Source organism: Pygocentrus nattereri, chromosome 25, assembly GCF_015220715.1.
Source record: "Pygocentrus nattereri isolate fPygNat1 chromosome 25, fPygNat1.pri, whole genome shotgun sequence".
Lineage (NCBI taxonomy): Eukaryota > Metazoa > Chordata > Actinopteri > Characiformes > Serrasalmidae > Pygocentrus > Pygocentrus nattereri.
This window is the reverse complement of record NC_051235.1, coordinates 4,370,001-4,391,504: the sequence shown is the minus strand read 5'-3', so window position 1 is coordinate 4,391,504 and position 21,504 is coordinate 4,370,001. Positions and strand designations below refer to the sequence as shown.

At 46.5% G+C, this 21,504-nt stretch overlaps 1 protein-coding gene across 2 annotated transcripts in view; it reads left to right on the top strand.

Annotated features, from left to right (window-relative positions):
- The first annotated feature begins 4,454 nt into the window (after positions 1-4,454).
- gnav1 (guanine nucleotide binding protein (G protein) alpha v1) overlaps positions 4,455-21,504 on the top strand; it is a 76,426-nt gene continuing 59,376 nt past the window's right edge. The window contains exons 1-2 of one of the 2 annotated variants that reach the window (XM_017683231.2): positions 4,455-5,004; positions 7,585-7,676. In XM_017683231.2, coding sequence (XP_017538720.1) covers positions 4,875-5,004; positions 7,585-7,676 — 222 coding nt within the window. In that variant the 5' untranslated portion in view covers positions 4,455-4,874. The remainder of the gene's footprint in view (positions 5,005-7,584; positions 7,677-21,504) is intronic. The other variant, XM_017683230.2, reaches the window with a different exon arrangement.

The window sequence follows — 21,504 nt, the reverse complement described above, 5'->3', positions numbered from 1 at the left end:
CATACCTGTGGAGGTATGGAGATGTTTAGGAGAGAAGGCAGTGGACTTTTTAACCAGGTTGTTTAACAAAATCCTGGAGAGTGAGAGGATGCCTGATGAGTGGAGAAGCAGCGTATTGGTCCCCATTTTTAAGAACAAGGGTGATGTGCAGAGCTGCAGTAACTACAGAGGTATAAAGTTGATGAGCTACACCATGAAGGTATGGGAAAGAGTTGTTGAAGCAAGGCTAAGGCGAGAGGTTCAGATCAGTGAGCAGCAGTTTGGTTTCATGCCCAGAAAGAGCACCACAGATGCAATTTTTGCGTTGAGAGTGTTGGTAGAGAACTACAGAGAAGGTCAGAAGGAGCTACATTGTGTCTGTGGATCTAGAGAAGGCATATGATAGGGTGCCAAGACAGGAACTGTGGTACTGTATGAGGAACTCAGGTGTAGCTGAAAAGTATGTTAGGGTGGTGCAGGACATGTATGAGGATAGTGAGACAGTGGTGAGGTGTGCAGTTGGAGTGACGAATGGTTTCAAGGTGAAGGTAGGTTTCCATCAGGGATCAGCTTTGAGCCCCTTCTTGTTTGCATTGGTGATGGACAGGTTGACAGATGAGGTCAGGCAGGAGGCTCCATGGACCATGATGTTTGCAGATGACACTGTAATCTGTGGTGAGAGTAGAGAGCAGGTGGAAGAGAATCTGGAGAGGTGGAGGTTTGCACTGGAGAGGAGAGGAATGAAGGTCAGTAGAGACAAGACGGAATACATGTGTGTGAATGAGAGGGAGGCAGGTGGAAAGGTGAAGATGCAAGGAGTAGAGGTCGTAAAGGTGGATGACTTCAAATATCTTGGGTCAACCATCCAGAGCAATGGACAGTGTGGAAAAGAGCTGAGGAAGAGGGTGCAGGCAGGATGGAGTAGGTGGAGACGGATGTGTGACAGAAGGATAGCAGCAAGAGTGAAAGGGAAGGTCTACAAGACATTAGTGCGTCCTGCTATGATGTATGGTTTGGAGACTGTGGCTCTGTCTAAAAGACAGGAGGCTGAGCTGGAGGTGGTGGAGATGAAGATGCTGAGATTTTCGTTGGGAGTGACAAGGATGGACAAGATTAGAAATGAGCAGATCAGAGGGACAGTGAAGGTGGAGCCGTTTGGAGATAAAGCCAGAGAGGCCAGGTTGAGATGGTTTGGACATGTGTTGAGGAGGAATAGTGGATATATTGGTCAAAGAATGTTGGAGATGGAGCTGCCGGGGAGAAGGAGAAGAGGTAGACCTCAGAGAAGGTTTATGGATGTACTGAAGGTGGACATGGAGATGGTTGGTGTGAAAGTAGAGGAGGCAGTGGATAGGGCAAGATGGAGGCAGATGATCCACTGTGGCGACTCTTAAAGGGAGCAGCCGAAAGAAGAAGAAGAAGATTCTCCAGAGTTAAATACTTTAATTCTCCAGAGTTTAGCACATGCTACATTTAGCACATGCTACATTCAGTTAAGCGCCTTTACTCTCCAGGGTTAAGCGCGTTTACTCTCCGGCGTTAAGCGCCTTTACTCTTCGGCGTTAAGCGCGTTTACTCTCCGGGGTTAAGCGCCTTTACTCTCCGGGGTTATGCGCCTTTACTCTCCGGCGTTAAGCGCCTTTACTCTCCGGGGTTAAGCGCCTTTACTCTCCGGGGTTAAGCGCCTTTACTCTCCGGGTTTAAGCGCCTTTACTCTCCGGGTTTAAGCGCGTTTACTCTCCGGGGTTAAGCGCTTTTACTCTCCGGCGTTAAGCGCATTTACTCTCCGGCGTTAAGCGCCTTTACTCTCCGGCGTTAAGCGCCTTTACTCTCCGGGGTTAAGCGCCTTTACTCTCCGGGGTTAAGCGCGTTTACTCTCCGGGGTTAAGCGCCTTTACTCTCCGGCGTTAAGCGCCTTTACTCTCCGGGGTTAAGCGCGTTTACTCTCCGGGGTTAAGCGCGTTTACTCTCCGGGGTTAAGCGCGTTTATTCTACGGGGTTAAGCGCCTTTACTCTCCGGGGTTAAGCGCCTTTACTCTCCGGCGTTAAGCGCCTTTACTCTCCGGGGTTAAGCGCCTTTACTCTCCGCCGTTAAGCGCGTTTACTCTCCGCCGTTAAGCGCGTTTACTCTCCGGGGTTAAGCGCGTTTACTCTCCGGGGTTAAGCGCGTTTACTCTCCGGGGTTGAGCGCCTTTACTCTCCGGGTTTAAGCGCCTTTACTCTCCGGGTTTAAGCGCCTTTACTCTCCGGGGTTAAGCGCTTTTACTCTCCGGCGTTAAGCGCATTTACTCTCCGGCGTTAAGCGCCTTTACTCTCCGGGGTTAAGCGCGTTTACTCTCCGGGGTTAAGCGCGTTTACTCTCCGGGGTTAAGCGCGTTTATTCTACGGGGTTAAGCGCCTTTACTCTCCGGGGTTAAGCGCCTTTACTCTCCGGCGTTAAGCGCCTTTACTCTCCGGGGTTAAGCGCATTTACTCTCCGGCGTTAAGCGCCTTTACTCTCCGGGGTTAAGCGCGTTTACTCTCCGGGGTTAAGCGCGTTTATTCTACGGGATTAAGCGCCTTTACTCTCCGGGGTTAAGCGCCTTTACTCTCTGCCGTTAAGCGCGTTTACTCTCCGGGGTTAAGCGCCTTTACTCTCCGGGGTTAAGCGCCTTTACTCTCCGGGGTTAAGCGCCTTTACTCTCTGCCGTTAAGCGCCTTTACTCTCCGGGGTTAAGCGCCTTTACTCTCCGCCGTTAAGCGCCTTTACTCTCCGCCGTTAAGCGCCTTTACTCTCCGCCGTTAAGCGCCTTTACTCTCCGCCGTTAAGCGCGTTTACTCTCCGGCGTTAAGCGCGTTTACTCTCCGCCGTTAAGCGCGTTTACTCTCCGCCGTTAAGCGCCTTTACTCTCCGGGGTTAAGCGCCTTTACTCTCCGCCGTTAAGCGCGTTTACTCTCCGCCGTTAAGCGCCTTTACTCTCCGGGGTTAAGCGCGTTTACTCTCCGCCGTTAAGCGCCTTTACTCTCCGGGGTTAAGCGCCTTTACTCTCCGCCGTTAAGCGCGTTTACTCTCCGCCGTTAAGCGCCTTTACTCTCCGGGGTTAAGCGCCTTTACTCTCCGCCGTTAAGCGCGTTTACTCTCCGCCGTTAAGCGCGTTTACTCTCCGCCGTTAAGCGCGTTTACTCTCCGGGGTTAAGCGCCTTTACTCTCCGCCGTTAAGCGCGTTTACTCTCCGCCGTTAAGCGCGTTTACTCTCCGGCGTTAAGCGCGTTTACTCTCCGCCGTTAAGCGCGTTTACTCTCCGGGGTTAAGCGCGTTTACTCTCCGGGGTTAAGCGCCTTTACTCTCCGGCGTTAAGCGCGTTTACTCTCCGGCGTTAAGCGCCTTTACTCTCCGGCGTTAAGCGCGTTTACTCTCCGCCGTTAAGCGCGTTTACTCTCCGCCGTTAAGCGCGTTTACTCTCCGGGGTTAAGCGCCTTTACTCTCCGCCGTTAAGCGCGTTTACTCTCCGCCGTTAAGCGCGTTTACTCTCCGCCGTTAAGCGCGTTTACTCTCCGGGGTTAAGCGCGTTTACTCTCCGGGGTTAAGCGCCTTTACTCTCCGGCGTTAAGCGCGTTTACTCTCCGGCGTTAAGCGCCTTTACTCTCCGGCGTTAAGCGCCTTTACTCTCCGCCGTTAAGCGCGTTTACTCTCCGCCGTTAAGCGCGTTTACTCTCCGGGGTTAAGCGCGTTTACTCTCCGGGGTTAAGCGCCTTTACTCTCCGGCGTTAAGCGCGTTTACTCTCCGCCGTTAAGCGCCTTTACTCTCCGGGGTTAAGCGCCTTTACTCTCCGCCGTTAAGCGCGTTTACTCTCCGCCGTTAAGCGCGTTTACTCTCCGGGGTTAAGCGCGTTTACTCTCCGCCGTTAAGCGCGTTTACTCTCCGCCGTTAAGCGCGTTTACTCTCCGGGGTTAAGCGCCTTTACTCTCCGGGGTTAAGCGCGTTTACTCTCCGCCGTTAAGCGCGTTTACTCTCCGGGGTTAAGCGCGTTTACTCTCCGCCGTTAAGCGCCTTTACTCTCCGGCGTTAAGCGCGTTTACTCTCCGCCGTTAAGCGCGTTTACTCTCCGCCGTTAAGCGCGTTTACTCTCCGGGGTTAAGCGCCTTTACTCTCCGCCGTTAAGCGCGTTTACTCTCCGCCGTTAAGCGCGTTTACTCTCCGGGGTTAAGCGCCTTTACTCTCCGCCGTTAAGCGCGTTTACTCTCCGGCGTTAAGCGCGTTTACTCTCCGCCGTTAAGCGCGTTTACTCTCCGCCGTTAAGCGCGTTTACTCTCCGCCGTTAAGCGCGTTTACTCTCCGGGGTTAAGCGCGTTTTTCAGAGTTCAGTGCTTTTACAGGTAAGTGGTCCGCAGCGGCTCCGGTGACGTTCCTTCCTGCATGAACCGGAAGCCCGCGGGGTGCAGGATTGGCGGTGTGCTGGGTTTTGGCGGTGCAGTGAGACCGCCTGTAGGGGCGGTCTGTGCGCTGCGGGTCGCTCAGCGCGCGGCGGGACACCGAGTGTGGAGACTTTGGGGCGAAAACACGAAGTTTCTCAGGTGTGTGTGTTTTAGCGCCGTTTAAAGGAGCCGGACTCGGAGCCGGACTCGGAGCCGGACTCGGACTCGGAGCCGGACTCGGACTCGGACTCGGACCCGGACCCGGACCCGGACTGAAAACTTCTCCGCGGTGTGGGTTAAACGCGCTGAGCTCAGACGCGAGCGCGGCGTGAACGCAGGGACCTTCAGAGATAAACCGATAAACGCAGTTTAACTGGAGCTGAAACTCTGAGAGGAGCAGCAGGCGGAGATGATCCCGGACCTTCTGGAGGAGCTTCCCCGCTCTTCCCCTCCGCTCTGAGCCCCGTGCAGGAGTGTGTGAGAGAGATGTGTGGGAGACATGGGGCTGTGTTTCAGCTCCGAGCTCACAGAGGACGAGAAGAAGGCGAAGATCCACAGCGCTCAGATCGACAGAGAGCTGTACGAGCTCACCAAGAAGGAGATGAACGCCGTCAAGATCCTGCTGCTCGGTGAGTGCACGCACTGTCACACTCCTTAACTGAGTCACGAGGAGATCAGTGATGAGACTCAGAGAGAGAGACAGAGAGACATTGCTGAGAGAGAGACTGAGACTGAGAGACACTGCTGTGTGAGAGAGAGAGAGAGACACTGCTGAGTGAGTGAGAGACTGAGAGACACTGCTGTGTGAGAGAGAGACTGAGAGACACTGCTGCGTGAGAGAGACAGAGACACTGCTGAGTGAGAGACTGAGAGACACTGCTGAGTGAGAGCGAGACTGAGAGACACTGCTGCGTGAGAGAGACAGAGACACTGCTGAGTGAGAGACTGAGAGACACTGCTGAGTGAGAGGGAGACTGAGAGACACTGCTGAATGAGAGAGAGACTGAGAGACACTGCTGAGTGAGAGAGAGAGAGAGACACTGCTGAGTGAGAGAGAGACTGAGAGACACTGCTGAGTGAGAGAGAGACTGAGAGACACTGCTGCGTCAGAGAGAGACTGAGAGACACTGCTGCGTGAGAGAGACAGAGACACTGCTGAGTGAGAGACTGAGAGACACTGCTGAGTGAGAGGGAGACTGAGAGACACTGCTGAGTGAGAGAGAGACTGAGAGACACTGCTGCGTGAAAGAGACAGAGACACTGCTGAGTGAGAGACTGAGAGACACTGCTGAGTGAGAGGGAGACTGAGAGACACTGCTGAGTGAGAGGGAGACTGAGAGACACTGCTGAGTGAGAGAGAGAGAGACACTGCTGAGTGAGAGAGAGACTGAGACACTGCTGAGTGAGAGGGAGACTGAGAGACACTGCTGAGTGAGAGAGAGACTGAGAGACACTGCTGAGTGAGAGAGAGACTGAGAGACACTGCTGCGTGAGAGAGACAGAGACACTGCTGAGTGAGAGAGAGACTGAGAGACACTGCTGAGTGAGACAGAGAGAGAGATTGAGAGGCACTGCTGAGTGAGAGAGAGACTGAGAGGCACTGCTGAGTGAGAGAGAGACTGAGAGACACTGCTGCGTGAGAGAGAGTGAGAGACACTGTTGAGAGAGACTGAGACACACTGCTGAGTGAGAGAGAGAGAGACTGAGAGACTGTTGAGAGAGAGACTGAGACACACTGCTGATAGAGAGAGAGAGAGAGAGAGAGAGACTGAGAGAGACTGCTGAGAGAGAGATACTGAGAGAGACTGCTGAGAGAGAGAGAGAGAGAGACTGAGAGACACTGCTGAGAGAGAGAGAGAGAGAGACTGAGAGACACTGCTGAGAGAGAGAGAGACTGAGAGACACTGCTGCGTGAGAGAGAGAGAGAGATTGAGAGACCCTGTTGAGAGAGAGACTGAGAGACACTCCTGAGAGAGAGAGAGAGAGAGAGAGAGATTGAGAGACCCTGTTGAGAGAGAGACTGAGAGACACTGCTGAGAGAGAGAGAGACTGAGAGACACTGCTGCGTGAGAGAGAGAGAGAGATTGAGAGACCCTGTTGAGAGAGAGACTGAGAGACACTCCTGAGAGAGAGAGAGAGAGAGAGACTGAGAGACACTGCTGAGAGAGAGAGAGAGAGACTGAGAGACACTGCTGAGAGAGAGAGAGACTGAGAGACACTGCTGAGAGAGAGAGAGACTGAGAGACACTGCTGCGTGAGAGAGAGTGAGAGACACTTGAGAGAGACTGAGACACACTGCTGATAGAGAGTGAGAGAGAGACTTAGAGAGACTGCTGAGAGAGAGAGAGATTGAGAGACACTGCTGAGAGAGAGAGAGAGAGAGATTGAGAGACACTGCTGAGAGAGAGAGAGAGACTGAGAGACACTGCTGAGAGAGAGAGAGACTGAGAGACACTGCTGAGTGAGACAGAGAGAGAGATTGAGAGACCCTGTTGAGAGAGAGACTGAGAGACACTCCTGAGAGAGAGAGAGAGAGAGAGAGACTGAGAGACAATGCTGCGTGAGAGAGAGTGAGAGAGACTGAGAGACACTGCTGAGAGAGAGACACTTGAGAGAGACTGAGACACACTGCTGATAGAGAGAGAGAGAGAGAGAGACTGAGAGAGACTGCTGAGAGAGAGAGAGAGAGAGAGAGATTGAGAGAGTGAGAGAGAGATTGAGAGACCCTGTTGAGTGAGAGACTGAGAGACACTGCTGCGTGAGAGAGAGACCGAGACACTGCTGAGAGAGAGTGAGAGACACTGTTGAGAGAGACTGAGACACACTGCTGATAGAGAGAGAGAGAGAGAGACTGCTGAGAGAGAGAGAGACTGAGAGAGACTGAGACACACTGCTGATAGAGAGAGAGAGAGAGAGACTGAGAGAGACTGCTGAGAGAGAGAGAGAGAGACTGAGAGACACTGCTGAGTGAGAGATAGACTGAGAGACACTGCTGAGTGAGACAGAGAGAGAGATTGAGAGACACTGTTGAGAGAGAGAGAGAGACTGAGAGAGAGAGAGACACTGGTGAGTGAGAGAGAGAGAGAGATACACTGCTCAGTGAGAGAGAGACTGGGAGACACTGCTGAGAAAAAGAGGACACGGAAAGGAACATGTACTGTTTGTGTGCGTGTGTGTGTGTGTGTGTGTGTGTTTGTGTGTGTGTCTAGGTGCTGCTGAGAGTGGTAAGAGCACTCTGGTCAAGCAGATGAAGATCATCCACAGCCATGGGTTCACTCAGCAGGAGCTGGTCAGCTTTAAGGTGAGCTCACCTGGACAGGTACCTGATATGAACAGAGATGGTGATTGGACAGCTGTAGAATTTGGTAAACACAGTGAAGCTCCGCCCCCGACACAAGCTGTGAATAAGAAGCTAACTTCAGCCTCGTTGTGCTTTCTCAGCTCTTTACAGCACATCCCGTGCTGACGTTAAGGCGCTCTGGTTTTATAGTAGGAAAATACAAGGAGATTCACTCAAAAGAGGCCCCGAATATTCTGTAACTCTCTCTAGGATGAATCAATCTGAACCAAATAACGTGCCCTGAGCTCCTCGGTATAAGGAGCTTCGAACAAGCCAGGCAGCCTCTGTGTCAGGGAGATGAGGCAGGCACCGGACAGCCCTCATCACGTTTAACTTCTGTTTGCAACCTCTGGCTGCAGAGGCCTGTCCCCTTCATGTGTCTGGCAGAAAACGAAGGTCACTTCCAGCATCGCATGTAATGCTGTCGATTACACACACGTCAAGGTACGTAGAGTGGCTCAGTTCGCTTCATCCTAACAGGAGTTACAGCAGAATATTCAGGGCCTCTTTCGAGTGAATGTCCCTGTATCATCTGTGTCTGAGTCTGTCTCGTCTGTTCATCTGCGACGCGTGTCTTATTATTAAGTTAAGTGACCCTTATTAGTCCCACAACGGGGAAATTTCACCTCCACCTTTTAACCCATTCATGCAGTGAAACACCACATACACACACTAGGGGGCAGTGAGCTCACTTGCCCGGAGCGGTGGGCAGCCCTATCCACAGCGCCTGGGGAGCAGATGTGGGTTAGGTGTCTTGCTCAAGGGCACTTCAGTCACATACTGTCAGCTCAGGAGATCTTAAGGTTTTTTAGTAAATGTGTTGGTTCTGTCAGTTCTTTGTAGAACCATTTGCATGCTGAATGGGGGGGTGATTGGTCAGGTGGGCGGCGGTGTGGTCAGCGGATACTGGCCTGAGTTTAAAAAGTGCCGTAGAGCTCAGGCTCCTTTGTCCTTTGCCCTGTGTGGACTGACGGTCAGTGTCTCACTGGGACAGCAGATTTTACAGCCTGGGGAAAAGAAAACACGACCCCCCACCCCACCCCAAACCCCACCCCCTTTTCCACAACGGCTCGTTTAGAGTTGTGAACTCTCTGACCCCCTCTGACATCATCACGTCTGTCTCTGCCCATCGTGACTTCCCTTCACACCCCACACACAGCCCAGAGCGCTGTCTGTGTGTGTGTGTGTGTGTGTGTTTGTGTGTGTAATATTCAAACATATGATACACTAACTGTCAAACTCTCCATCTTTCTCTCTCTCTCTCTCTCTCTCTCTCTCTCTCTCTTTCTTTCTTTCTTTCTTTCTTTTTCTCTCTCTCTCTCTCTCTCTCTCTCTCTCTCTCTTTCTTTCTTTCTTTCTTTCTTTTTCTCTCTCTCTCTCTCTCTCTCTCTCTCTCTCTTTCTTTCTTTCTTTCTTTCTTTCTTTCTTTCTTTCTCTCTCTTTGCCTCTCTCTCTCTCTCTCTCTCTCTCTCTGCCTCTGTCTCTCTCTCTTTCTTTCTCTCTCTCTGTCTCTGTCTTTCTTTCTCTCTTTCTTTCTCTCTCTCTCTCTCTCTCTCTCTCTCTCTCTCGCTCTGCCTCTCTCTCTCTTTTTCTTTCTTTCTCTCTTTGTTGCTCTGTTTTATCACTGACCACTGTTTTTCCAGACTCACACTAATCCTGATCCTCTACAGGTGTGATTGAGTCTGCGATGTCGTCTGTGGGTTGTTCTGGTAGTGAGGCTCACGCAGGCCCGTGTAGTTTTGCCTTTAATTATGGTAATGATTAGGCGTGTGGCTAGAATCTGGTTCCCCTGCATTCCTGTTGCAGTTTAAAAGGGAAGAATAAAACAATCGTGTTTGCTCTTTTTTCCTATAGTGATTCATGAAGGAGGATGTTGTCGTAATACACCACTAAGCTTAACGTCCTGTTGACTGTCAGGTGATGTGTCATAAAGAAATCACGTGACAGAATGGCCAAGCCCTGCTTCACCTACTATTTAAAAAAAATCAAATCATTGTATTTGGTAGATTATTGAATATTTCCTTTAGATATAGATGAATAGAAATGTGTGTTGAAATGTTTGTAGGGCATCATGGAGAAATTCATGTAGTAGTTTGTGTCAAAATGCATGTAGAAATGCATGCAGAGATATATGTAGACAGTCGTGTAGAACTGTATGTTGTCTGTATGTGTCTAGAAATACATGTGGTCATGTGAGTGGAAATGTATATAGAAATGCATATAATAGAGCATTTAGAAATGCATATAATAGAGCATTTAGAAATGCATGTAATAGAGCATTTAGAAATGCATGTAATAGAGCATTTAGAAATGCATGTAATAGAGCATTTAGAAATGCATGTAATAGAGCATTTAGAAATGTGTGTAATAGAGCATTTAGAAATGCATGTAATAGAGCATTTAGAAATGCATGTAATAGAGCATTTAGAAATGCATGTAATAGAGCATTTAGAAATGCATGTAATAGAGCATTTAGAAATGCATGTAATAGAGCATTTAGAAATGTGTGTAATAGAGCATTTAGAAATGCATGTAATAGAGCATTTAGAAATGCATGTAATAGAGCATTTAGAAATGCATGTAATAGAGCATTTAGAAATGCATGTAATAGAGCATTTAGAAATGCATGTAATAGAGCATTTAGAAATGTGTGTAATAGAGCATTTAGAAATGTGTGTGGTTGCGCATTGAGAAATGCGTGTAGTAGTGCACTGAGAAATGCGTGTAGTAGTGCACTGAGAAATGCGTGTAGTAGTGCACTGAGAAATGCGTGTAGTAGTGCACTGAGAAATGCGTGTAGTAGTGCACTGAGAAATGCGTGTAGTAGTGCACTGAGAAATGCGTGTAGTAGTGCACTGAGAAATGCGTGTGGTAATATGTGTTGTAATACAGTAATGCAGGTTTACTTTGTGAACTGGTTTGTTCTGATTGAAAGTGGAGGCTGTTGTAAAACCAGCAGGGTCTTTATTTTTCTTAAAGAAAAGAAGTTTGTACCATCTGCTTGGGATCTTGATGCTTAGAGCAGTGAAATAGATTGTGTTTCTCATGTTCTGTCCATTTTTAGATTGTTTGAAGGCGCACACACACACACACACACACACACACACACACACACACACACACACACACACACACACACACACACACACACGCGGTAAAGCCCATATTTTTGGCTTGTGGTTTGTTTAACACGAGGTCCTGAACCTGGAGGCTGTAATCAAAGAAGGACTGGCTCACTTTAATAGTAACAAATGGGCAGTCAGCAAAACCGGACCTGAGAAGGGTGTGTGTGTGTGTGTGTGTGTGTGTGTGTGTGTAGGAAGAATGCTTAGGCTTGTATATGGCTGCTATAGTAACAAATACAGATGCATCAGTCACTAATTTTCACTTACAACCAGCTTTGTTGACATGTATTTATGTGTTTGTTTATTTATTTATTTTATGTGCTAAACAAAAACATGAAACATTTTAGCACAGGCTGAGTACTTTATATCAGCCAAATTTACAATATAAGCAACATTATTTTCCCTCTTTCACGGCTAATCTGGCATTTAAAGCTGCACTATGTAAGATTTTTAAAATCCAAACTGACAGGAGCCTCATTACTGAGTCAGGAGAATCAAAACAAGCTAAAATATGTGAGTGTGCGCTGCAGTGAGTTGACCCGTAAAGCCTGAAATAATCCTGTAAAAGTCAGAGTCAGAAGTTTCACACCACGTCATCTTTACAAATTACCGTCACTCAAAAAAGGTCCGGCTTGATGTTTAGGCCTCAAACTATCTCAACATCGACTGATAACGATGTGATGGCAATAGTAGATCATTCACATCCTTGGAAGAGTCGTCCATCCCCAAGTTTCTCCTTCATCCGCTCGGGGAAGGGGGCCGAAGCACAACCCATGCTGCAAAATGTTCTTCCACATCTTGCGTGCAGTTACTTGTTTCCACCAGAGGGGTCTCCAAATCTCCAAAATATACAGCGTAGCTTTAAGTATTGGCGTTGTCCACAATCCACGACAGCTTTGGTTGACAGTTCTGCTTTGCATTGTGTAAGACATACAAGTAGCCTTGGTAGGACAGCACTGCCAAGGACACACCTTTCATCCATCATACTGTAAAGCTGGTAATTTCCAAATAGTAGCCACTTTTACATGCAGCTTAATAATCTGACTGAGAGCTCAATCGGAATCGAATACATCCATTTAAACACCTCAGTCTGAATGGACTAGTCCAATTGAAGCCATTCAGAATACAGTTTCTATCTGATTGAACAAGGAGGGTAATCCTGTAAATAATCTATTAAATAGTAGAATAATATCAGTGTAAACACCTGTATCCGATTACATTCCCTATCGGAAAGTTTAAGTCCGTTTTGCATGTGTGTCACGTCATAGTGAAAGTTTATAACGTTCAACATGGTGGAGCAGAAACTGGTCTGCAGAGGAGACGAAGTTCATGCTCTGATCTTAAAAAGACGGCAGTCATTTTAAAGCAGTTAAAAACACAAGCACTGCTCACTGCTGTTGCTCACTGCAGTTGTGTTTATTCACTATATATATATATATATATATATATATATATATATATAGGTGAAGTGAGGTGAAGTGAGCGTAGAGAGATGTGGACAGGGACGCCTGTCTGAACCTGTGTTTCCTGAAGCTTTACTGCTTATCCCTTGTTCTTTCTTATCCTCTTCTTTAATCCTACCATTGTTCTATTGTCTCTGCCCTGACCTGCTCATGTTCCCACACACTGCTCTCTTTGTTTCATTCTCATTAGGCTGAATGAATAACTGACTCTAACTGTAGGTATTGTGATAGAAACTGAATCTGTTCTGCAGTGAATGACTTCTGTAAATGTAGATATTATGATATCACTGTACTTCATTAGGAGCGTCTCCTTGTTTCTACACTCACTGTCCACTTTATCAGCTCCACTTACTGTATAGCTGCACTCTGTAGTTCTACAGTTACAGACTGTAGTCCATCTGTTTCTCTGATACTCTGTTACCCTGTTCTTCAGTGGTCAGGACCCCCATGGACCCTCACAGAGCAGGTACTGTTTGGGTGGTGGGTCATTCTCAGCACTGTAGTAACACTGATGTTGATGGTGGTGTGTTAGTGTGTGTTGTGCTGGTCTGAGTGGATCAGACACAGCAGTGCTGCTGGAGTTTTTAAACACCTCAGTGTCTCTGCTAGACTGAGATGACCAAAAATGTGACCACTGATGAAGGACTGGAGGATGACCAACACAAACTATGCAGCAGCAGATGAGCTGTCGTCTCTGGCTTTACATCCACAAGGTAGGAGTGTCTAATAGAGTGGACATTGAGTGGACCCAGTGTTTAAAAACTCCAGCAGCACTGCTGTGTCTGATCCACTCTTCCCAGCGCAACACACACTAACACACCACCACCATGTCAGGGCTGAGAATGAACCACCGGCCAAATATTACCTGCTCTGTGTTGGTCCATGGGGGTAATTGTAGAACTTCAAAGTGCACCTCTATGGTCAGTGGAGCTGATAAATGGACAGTGAGTGTAGATGTAGTCAGGTATTCCTAATAAAGTGCTCTGTGAATGTACTGTGGTGAGTGATGGGCTCTGTTTAAGCATCAGTAGATGAGAGTGACTGTGACAGGACAGGGACCTCCTTCTGGACTAGGGTGCAGTGTTTTCATTCCTACAGACCAAATGAGTGACTTAAACCCTCCCGTATCAGATAACACAGAGAAAACACCTGGAGCTTTTAGTGTGACGTAACACACAGATAAGCTTGTGTTTGTTTGCACTTCTTGCCCCTTAACCCATTAATGTCTGGATCTGAAATTTTAAAGTTTACTATAGTCCTTCTGTTCTCTGAGTTTGGCCACAGATCTGAATACATTTTTCAAATCATATCTAACTAAAAGTGACTACAATTCAGTTAACCACTACACCTGTCTTATAAAATATAAAAGTGGGTTCTGTTAGATGTTCATCCAACCTGTCAGTATACCAAATTTCATCACTTTAAAAAAGGGCTTTTAAACTTTTTTAACCTTTTTAGGGGGCAGTTGCAGGCTGGATGTTGGGGAACCAGCCGTGCGACCGGAAGGTTGCTGGTTCAATCCCCTGAGCCAACAGTATCTGAGTGTAGTGCCCATGAGCAAGGCACCTAACCCCCAACTGCTCCCCCGGTGCTGTGGATAGGGCTGCCCACCACCCTGGGCAAGTGTGCACACTGCCCCCAAGTGTGTGGCCTCATTAGTGTGTATGTGGTATTTCACTGCATAGACGGGTCAGATTGCCGGAGGTGAAATTTGTCCATTGTGGGAGTAATAAGGGTCTCTTAATCTGTTAATCTTTTTAACAGCACAGACCACAAAGATGTCTGGGGTGGGGATTATGATTTCTAGATATATATGATTAGCCAATAGAGGCCCAACGACCAATCATCATGCCCTGCTGAACCCATCATTTTGAATGTGGCGAGTGGAAAAACTGCAGCAATTGCATCACTTTGTACTGGCTGTGATGTATGAATGCCGGCGACATTTTCTAAATTGGTAGATTTGTAAAAGTAGCTCTCCTGTGTTCTCATCCTATTTTTAGTTGTTTAATTATTTTTTATAGTTTTTTCTACTTTGCATTCGTTTAATATTGTCAGTGTATTCATTTCTATGGCATGTTCAGTGCCTGAACTCCGAGTGAGGATGAAGGCTGGTAAGGATGGCGGACAGAGAAGAACCGTGAGTGAGCGGGGGACGCCACGTGAATCCTGAGGGATGCGAGTGACGGCAGGAGGAGGACGTCTTGGCTGCCTGGGTCGGAGATGAGGTGCAGTGAAGGGACCTCTCTGTGGAATGGGGTGGGGCCCGGGAGGTGGAGTTCGGGACTTGCATCCCGTCTTCGTGCCTCTTGTGGCCGTCATCGTCGTCCCCTCTCTGGCGGCTGACGTCCTTCTCCTGCCGTCACTTGCGTCCCTTGGAAGTGTTCGGGATTTACGCATTTTCCTCCACTCACTCACGGTTCTCCTCTGCCGGGGTTTTGTCCTCGCTCCGAGAGGCCGGCTGCGAGAGCTGGCAGGAGGGTGGGCGTGTTTTTTTTACTCAAGCTATTCTAGAAAGCAGCCTATAACAAGCTACACAAACTCACAAGGCTATAAACAAATGTACGATGATCTGTTAAAAAATTTGGAAGAAAACAGTGGTTGGGAATCTCTACTGTAGACCAAACAGAACAGGTTCTGTGTAATTTTTTTTCTTGATATTACGTTTTTGAACATTCGTGAGTTAGGGCTGCACTGTAAATCAAACTTTTATCATTATTGTGATATGACCTTTCAAGTTTAAGACATTGTTACAAGCTATAGTGACCAAACAGATCAAATGAACTCCCATGTTTCTCAGGGATAAAATAAATATAAATTGTTGATCTCAAAAAATGACCTCTGCTGGGATTGAATGCTAACACGTTGGGCACGAGTAACTTAACCACTAGGCTAAACAGCCAATTACAAAACTCACACAGCTCAAACACTCCTCCGTCTTGAACTTCATGCTTAAATGGTTCCTTGCATGGTGTAATGGAGAATGATTTGTGTGTGGTTCTGTATAGAACCTTTTTGAAAAAGAGGTTGCACTTTATTTCGATGGTCTCTTATAGATGATCCATGGATCGTTATGTTATTCTCAAACTTTCTTGTGATAGATCACTATCAACAGTGTTAAGGTTAGCGTTAGGTCTACAGGTATGTTTAGGGCCAGGTTTAGGGTTAAATTTAGTAGAACCTTTTACACACGACAGTAATGTTCAGTTACGTTTGAAAGATATTTAGTTAAATGTTAGTTGAATGTTAGTTCTCTAAAGCACCAAAAATGGTTCTTCAGTTCTTACAAGCTTGACATTGTAACAGTTTTCAAAGATTTTTTATATAGAACCTTATACATCACATGCTCTCTCAGTCTGAAGAACCACTTCACCATGCAAAGAACCATTTAAGCACAAAATGGTTCTATAGACATAAAAAATGGTCTTTCAAAGGTTCTACTCGCAGTGAAGGCAGTAGCTTATAACAGTATTTAGTAGCCTGAGTTCTACACTGTTAAAAATTATGGTTCTTCAAGGGTTCTGTAGTAAAGAAAATGGTTCTAAATGGAACCATGAAGACTCAAAGAGTCCTTTGAGGGTTCTTTGCATCGTGAAAGGGTTATTCAGACTGATGAAGAATGTGCTGTAGTTGGTTCTATATAGAACCTAATCATGCAAATGGTTCTTTGATTGTTCAGGGTTCTATATAGAAGAAGTTTCCTTACTAAAGAACCCCTGAAGGACCATCTTTTTTATCAGTATAGAACTCGGGCTACTAAATAGACGCTCTGCCTTTACTAAAGAACCCTCAAAGGAAATAAATATATGTTGCTTTTTGTTGGCTTTATAATAAGACAGATGTACAGTATCCTATGGCTGTCTGTGTAGGCATTCATAACATGGATAAGGTCTTATAATGCCCAGTGGAAAAAGAACATAATTTTTACTTTAAGATAAGGTATCTTGTCAGAAATGTAAGGAGAGATCCGCTTTTAAGTGACCTCAAAATTCGTGTGTAAGTACTGTGAAATACTTAGAAACAGCACTTTGCCTTTGCTTAAGTACAGATTCTTGTAAAAGAGAGAGAAACTGAATCATAAACCAGTTGGAAAAAAAAAAGAAAAAATCAATAAAGGCGGATGAAGCCGCTGAACTATAAAGACATTCCTGAGCTTTGGAACAACACAGAAAAGCTTTTTAATAAATACGCTCTCTCCAGCTCTGTCCTGGAAAACCCTCGGCCCTCTCATCTCCCGTCCGGCAAACAAAGGCGGAGAGAAAAGGCCAAGAATGTGTTTGTTTTGGCCAGACAGAGCCACTGACCGGGAGGAGGGGAGGATTTGACCGGTGCAGCGACTCGCGCAGCATGTGGCTGCTCAACTGGTGCAAAACGCAAATGAGGGGAAGAGTTTTAGGGCTGCGCAAAACTTGGCTTAAAGAAATATCTTGACAAAAAGTCCTACTGTAATACACTACAGGAAGCGTAGGGGGCGATACGGCTTCTACTGTTTCATTTAAAAAGCTCTATAATGTTCATATGATCCACACAGTCGCTCTGACAGACTGTAATACACTACAGGAGGCGTAGGGGGCGATACGGCTTCTACTGTTTCATTTAAAAAGCTCTATAATGTTCATATGATCCACACAGTCGCTCTGACAGGCTGTAATACACTACAGGAAGCGTAGGGGGCGATACGGCTTCTACTGTTTCATTTAAAAAGCTCTATAATGTTCATATGATCCACACAGTCGCTCTGACAGACTGTAATACACTACAGGAAGCGTAGGGGGCGATACGGCTTCTACTGTTTCATTTAAAAAGCTCTATAATGTTCATATGATCCACACAGTCGCTCTGACAGACTGTAATACACTACAGGAAGTGTAGGAGGCGATACGGCTTCTACTGTTTCATTTAAAAAGCTCTATAATGTTCATATGATCCACACAGTCGCTCTGACAGGCTGTAATACACTACAGGAAGCGTAGGGGGTGATACGGCTTCTACTGTTTCATTTAAAAAGCTCTATAATGTTCATATGATCCACACAGTCGCTCTGACAGACTGTAATACACTACAGGAAGCGTAGGGGGCGATACGGCTTCTACTGTTTCATTTAAAAAGCTCTATAATGTTCATATGATCCACACAGTCGCTCTGACAGACTGTAATACACTACAGGAAGCGTAGGGGGCGATACGGCTTCTACTGTTTCATTTAAAAAGCTCTATAATGTTCATATGATCCACACAGTCACTCTGACAGACTGTAATACACTACAGGAAGCATAGGGGGCGATACGGCTTCTACTGTTTCATTTAAAAAGCTCTATAATGTTCATATGATCCACACAGTCGTCTGACAGACTGTAATTCACTAAAAGAAGCGTAGGGGGCAATACGGCTTCTACTGTTTCATTTAAAAAGCTCTATAATGTTCATATGATCCACACAGTCGCTCTGACAGACTGTAATTCACTACAAGAAGCGTAGGGGGCGATCTGAACAATGGATCACCAGAGACCTAAGCGAGGGTTACTGAGGTTTAGAGGAAGATTCATCTGCCCACTTGTTTTGTATTTGAGTTAAAGTTCAAAGGTCAGCCGTCAGAGTGAAGGCTGGAGTTAATCTTTACCTCGTGATGTCCAGACAGAAAAAAGAGACTTGTTTGACCCCAGACAGCAGTGGGTGGGAGATGGGGATTGAGGGGAGGGGGGCAGTTGAGAGTGGGCTTCTCTGGCACTTTCCTGAATGTGTCTGGGCTCAGTACAGAAAAAGTGAACTCTGTAACAGAAGATAGGACTCTGTGGCCACTTTATCGCCCCTCTGTTGAAGATCCGTCTTACTGCTGTGCAGTTAGAGACTGTAGCTCATCTGCTAAGGCACAATTTGTGTTATTCCTCCCCCAGCTCTTCATCTGTCGTCAGTTTATAACCACAGAGCCGCTCTTGTGTGAATATTTTTGGGTCTTGGCCTAGCAGTGAAAAAACTAAACAGTACTGTATGTATATAGTATCATTGCAGGACTGAGAATAGACCATTACCCACACAACAGCAGCCCTGTGGCCAGAAACTGACCAGTGATGAATGGAATAGAGGGAGGCTGAAAACTAACAACAGATGAGCTACAGTGTGTAACTGTACCCATGTAGTGGAGTTGTAAGGTAGGTGGAGCTCATAAAGTGGCCAATGAGTGGAAGCACAAGGTCGGTGTTTCTATAGCAACCACCTGCAATACCACAGCTACAACCTAACAATACCCTAGCAACTACGTAGAAACACCCTAGCAACCACATGGGGATACCATAGGAGCACATTATTAACACTGTAGCAGTTACCTGGGATACCATAGTAACCGTCTAGCAACACCCTAGAAACTACTTGGGATATCCTAGGAACCACCTAGAGGCACTCTGTCAACTGATTGGGATGCCATGGTAGCTAGTTATCAACACTAGCAACCCTTTGGGATGTCATAGCAGTTGCCTAGCAACAGTCTTGCAACCACCTGGGATATCTTAGCAACTGCCTTGCAACAACCTAACATGCACCGAGAGGCACTCTAGTAACCACTTGAGATACCACAGCAGTTGGTTATCAGCACATTTACATTTACAGCATTTAGCAGACGCTCTTATCCAGAGCGACTTACAAGAAGTGCTTTGTCTATCTAGAGAAAGTGTCCTTGCTAGTTACCAATAGGTTAGAGAGAAAGACGGTCCTGAGCTCAGATACTGCTAGAAACAAAGTCACTGTAGATACAGAGAGAAAAAGGAACAGAGTTGAACACAGAACTCTGTGCAATACAATACAGTACAATAGACTACAATACACAGTGCTATACTATAAAATACCATATATAAGTGCAGCACGACATAATGCAATCAGTACGTAATTCAATACCCATTTAAGTGCTGTGTAAAGAGATGGGTCTTCAGTCTGCGCTCATTCCGCCACTTGGGCGCCAGTACGGAGAACATTCTTGACACTTGTCTTCCACACGCCTTGAAGGATGGCAGGTCAAGCTGAGCTGTACTTGAAGCTCGAAGGGCTTGTGGTACAGTTCGAGATTTCACCATTGCCATCAAGTCAGTAGGGGCTAGTCAATTTTTGGCTTTGTAGGCCAGCATTAGGGTTTTAAATCTGATGCAGCTACAGGAAGCCAGTGAAGGGAGCGCAGCAGTGGGGTGACGTGGCTGAACTTGGGCAGATTAAAGACGAGCCATGCTGCTGCATTCTGGATGAGTTGCAGAGGCTTGATGGCCGCATGGGAAGACCAGCCAAGAGCGAGTTGCAGTAGTCAAGCCTTGAGATGCCAAGAGACTGCACTAGCACTTGGGCGGCCACCTGGGTGAGGAAGGGTCGGATCCTATGGATGTTGTACGGGAGATATCTGCATGACCAAGTTAGGTTCGCGATGTAGCAACCATCTAGGATACCTTAACAACCGCCTAGCAACCACCTGGGATATGTTAGCAATCACATAACAACATCCTAGCAACCACCTAGAGGTACTCTAGCAACCGCCTGGCGTACCATAGTAGCTGGTTATCAACATTGTAGCAAATACCTGGGATGTCTTGGCAACCACCTGGGATACCACAGCAGCTGGTGATCAACACTGTCGCAACCACTTGGAATACCATAGCAACCACCTCACAACAACCTGTCAACCATCTGGGATATCTTAGAAATTCCCTATCAAACACTTTGGCAACCATGTACACCCTTGCAACTGCCTGTCAACAGTTTGGAAACTGATTAAGCCTTCAGGAATTGTACTTTTCTAGTTAGGGTGCTTTATTGATCTGTTTTCATGCCCAGCTGATATTCGCAATCCTCGACCCCTTGTCTGGATATTTTTGAGCGGTGTAAACTTGTGACACTGGAACACACATTGTTCAGACATCATAATTAGCATGTGTGATGAACTGACAGTCTCTTCTCTCGCCTCCGGAGCGTAAGATGACGGCAGAGTCGATGCCCGCCAAGCCTGACAGTATCAGCTCTCAGCAGATCACACAGTAACCAGGAGATAAAGAGACTCGCACTTGATGAAGCTGAATCAGCGTCACATTGATGCCTTAAAACTTTGGCACACCAGAATCTGTTTAAGACGAGCTGTTTCCTTCACTTTTACTCTCAGCACGATCGTGTGTCTATGTGCCCTAATATGGAGCCATTATGGTCCAACAGCTGGACCCCCCCCCCCCCCCCCAAACACTCACAGCATCAGATCAGACACCTGGCGAGGGCTGGACCCTTTTAGCACCTCTGGAATGCTGCAAATAGAGTGGCTATGTTTAACGTGTTGTGACTGATTGATTTAAAAAGACTTTGGACTGAAAAATGATATTTAAAGTGCAGTAACTGGGGAAAAAAAAGCAGAGATAAAATCTTCCACAAAAAATGTTTCTTAGTTAAGGTACCAACAGTAAGATGCTCACTACATGCTTGTGCAATAACACTAACATTTAACTCGCTAAACATTCAGATATGATTATTATACATACCCTTAGAGCCCGAGTGGATTTTCAGACCCGGGAGTTATATGATGCAGACCAGATCACCTTAAATTCCTAAAGGAGTTTTCTTTCCACCTTTACTAGTACCGCAACAACTTGCTAGCAACTAAAAAGTCGTCCGAATGTAAGGGCTATGTCATTTAAGGTGGAACGGGAAAAGAAGAACAAGCAGCTAATTTCAGCTTCATCTACTCTGTCTCCAGTCAGTGAACACGGGCTGTACCACTTAAGGCGGCGCCGCTGGTTTACCAGCTAAATTACCACATATACTCAGTTGGATATAATGTTTATATTTCTTCTGAGTTTCTTCTTCCTGTTCTTCTGTTATTTCTTCTTCCGCTCTGAGATATTGTTTAAATCATGCTCCGCTCTCAGGCGTATCGTAGCAACGCTGTCAGCACTTCTCATTGGTCTGGAGTCACGATTAGGTCCTGAAACGTAACATTACATGATAGACAGGCTGAGGGAGAACAGCAAGGTGCTTATTGCTCTATTAAACAGCGGGCAACTTAAAGTATATTAAAACGGACAATGTTTTAGAGGATTATTTAAGGTATTAATAATAAAAATAATAATCAACATAAACAAGTTTTCCTTTAGAGTATGGTATTGTTGCTAAGCAACCACTGACTGCTGAAAGAGAAGAAGAATGTATCGGTCACCAGTCACTGTGTGAACCGGAGATGTTTCAT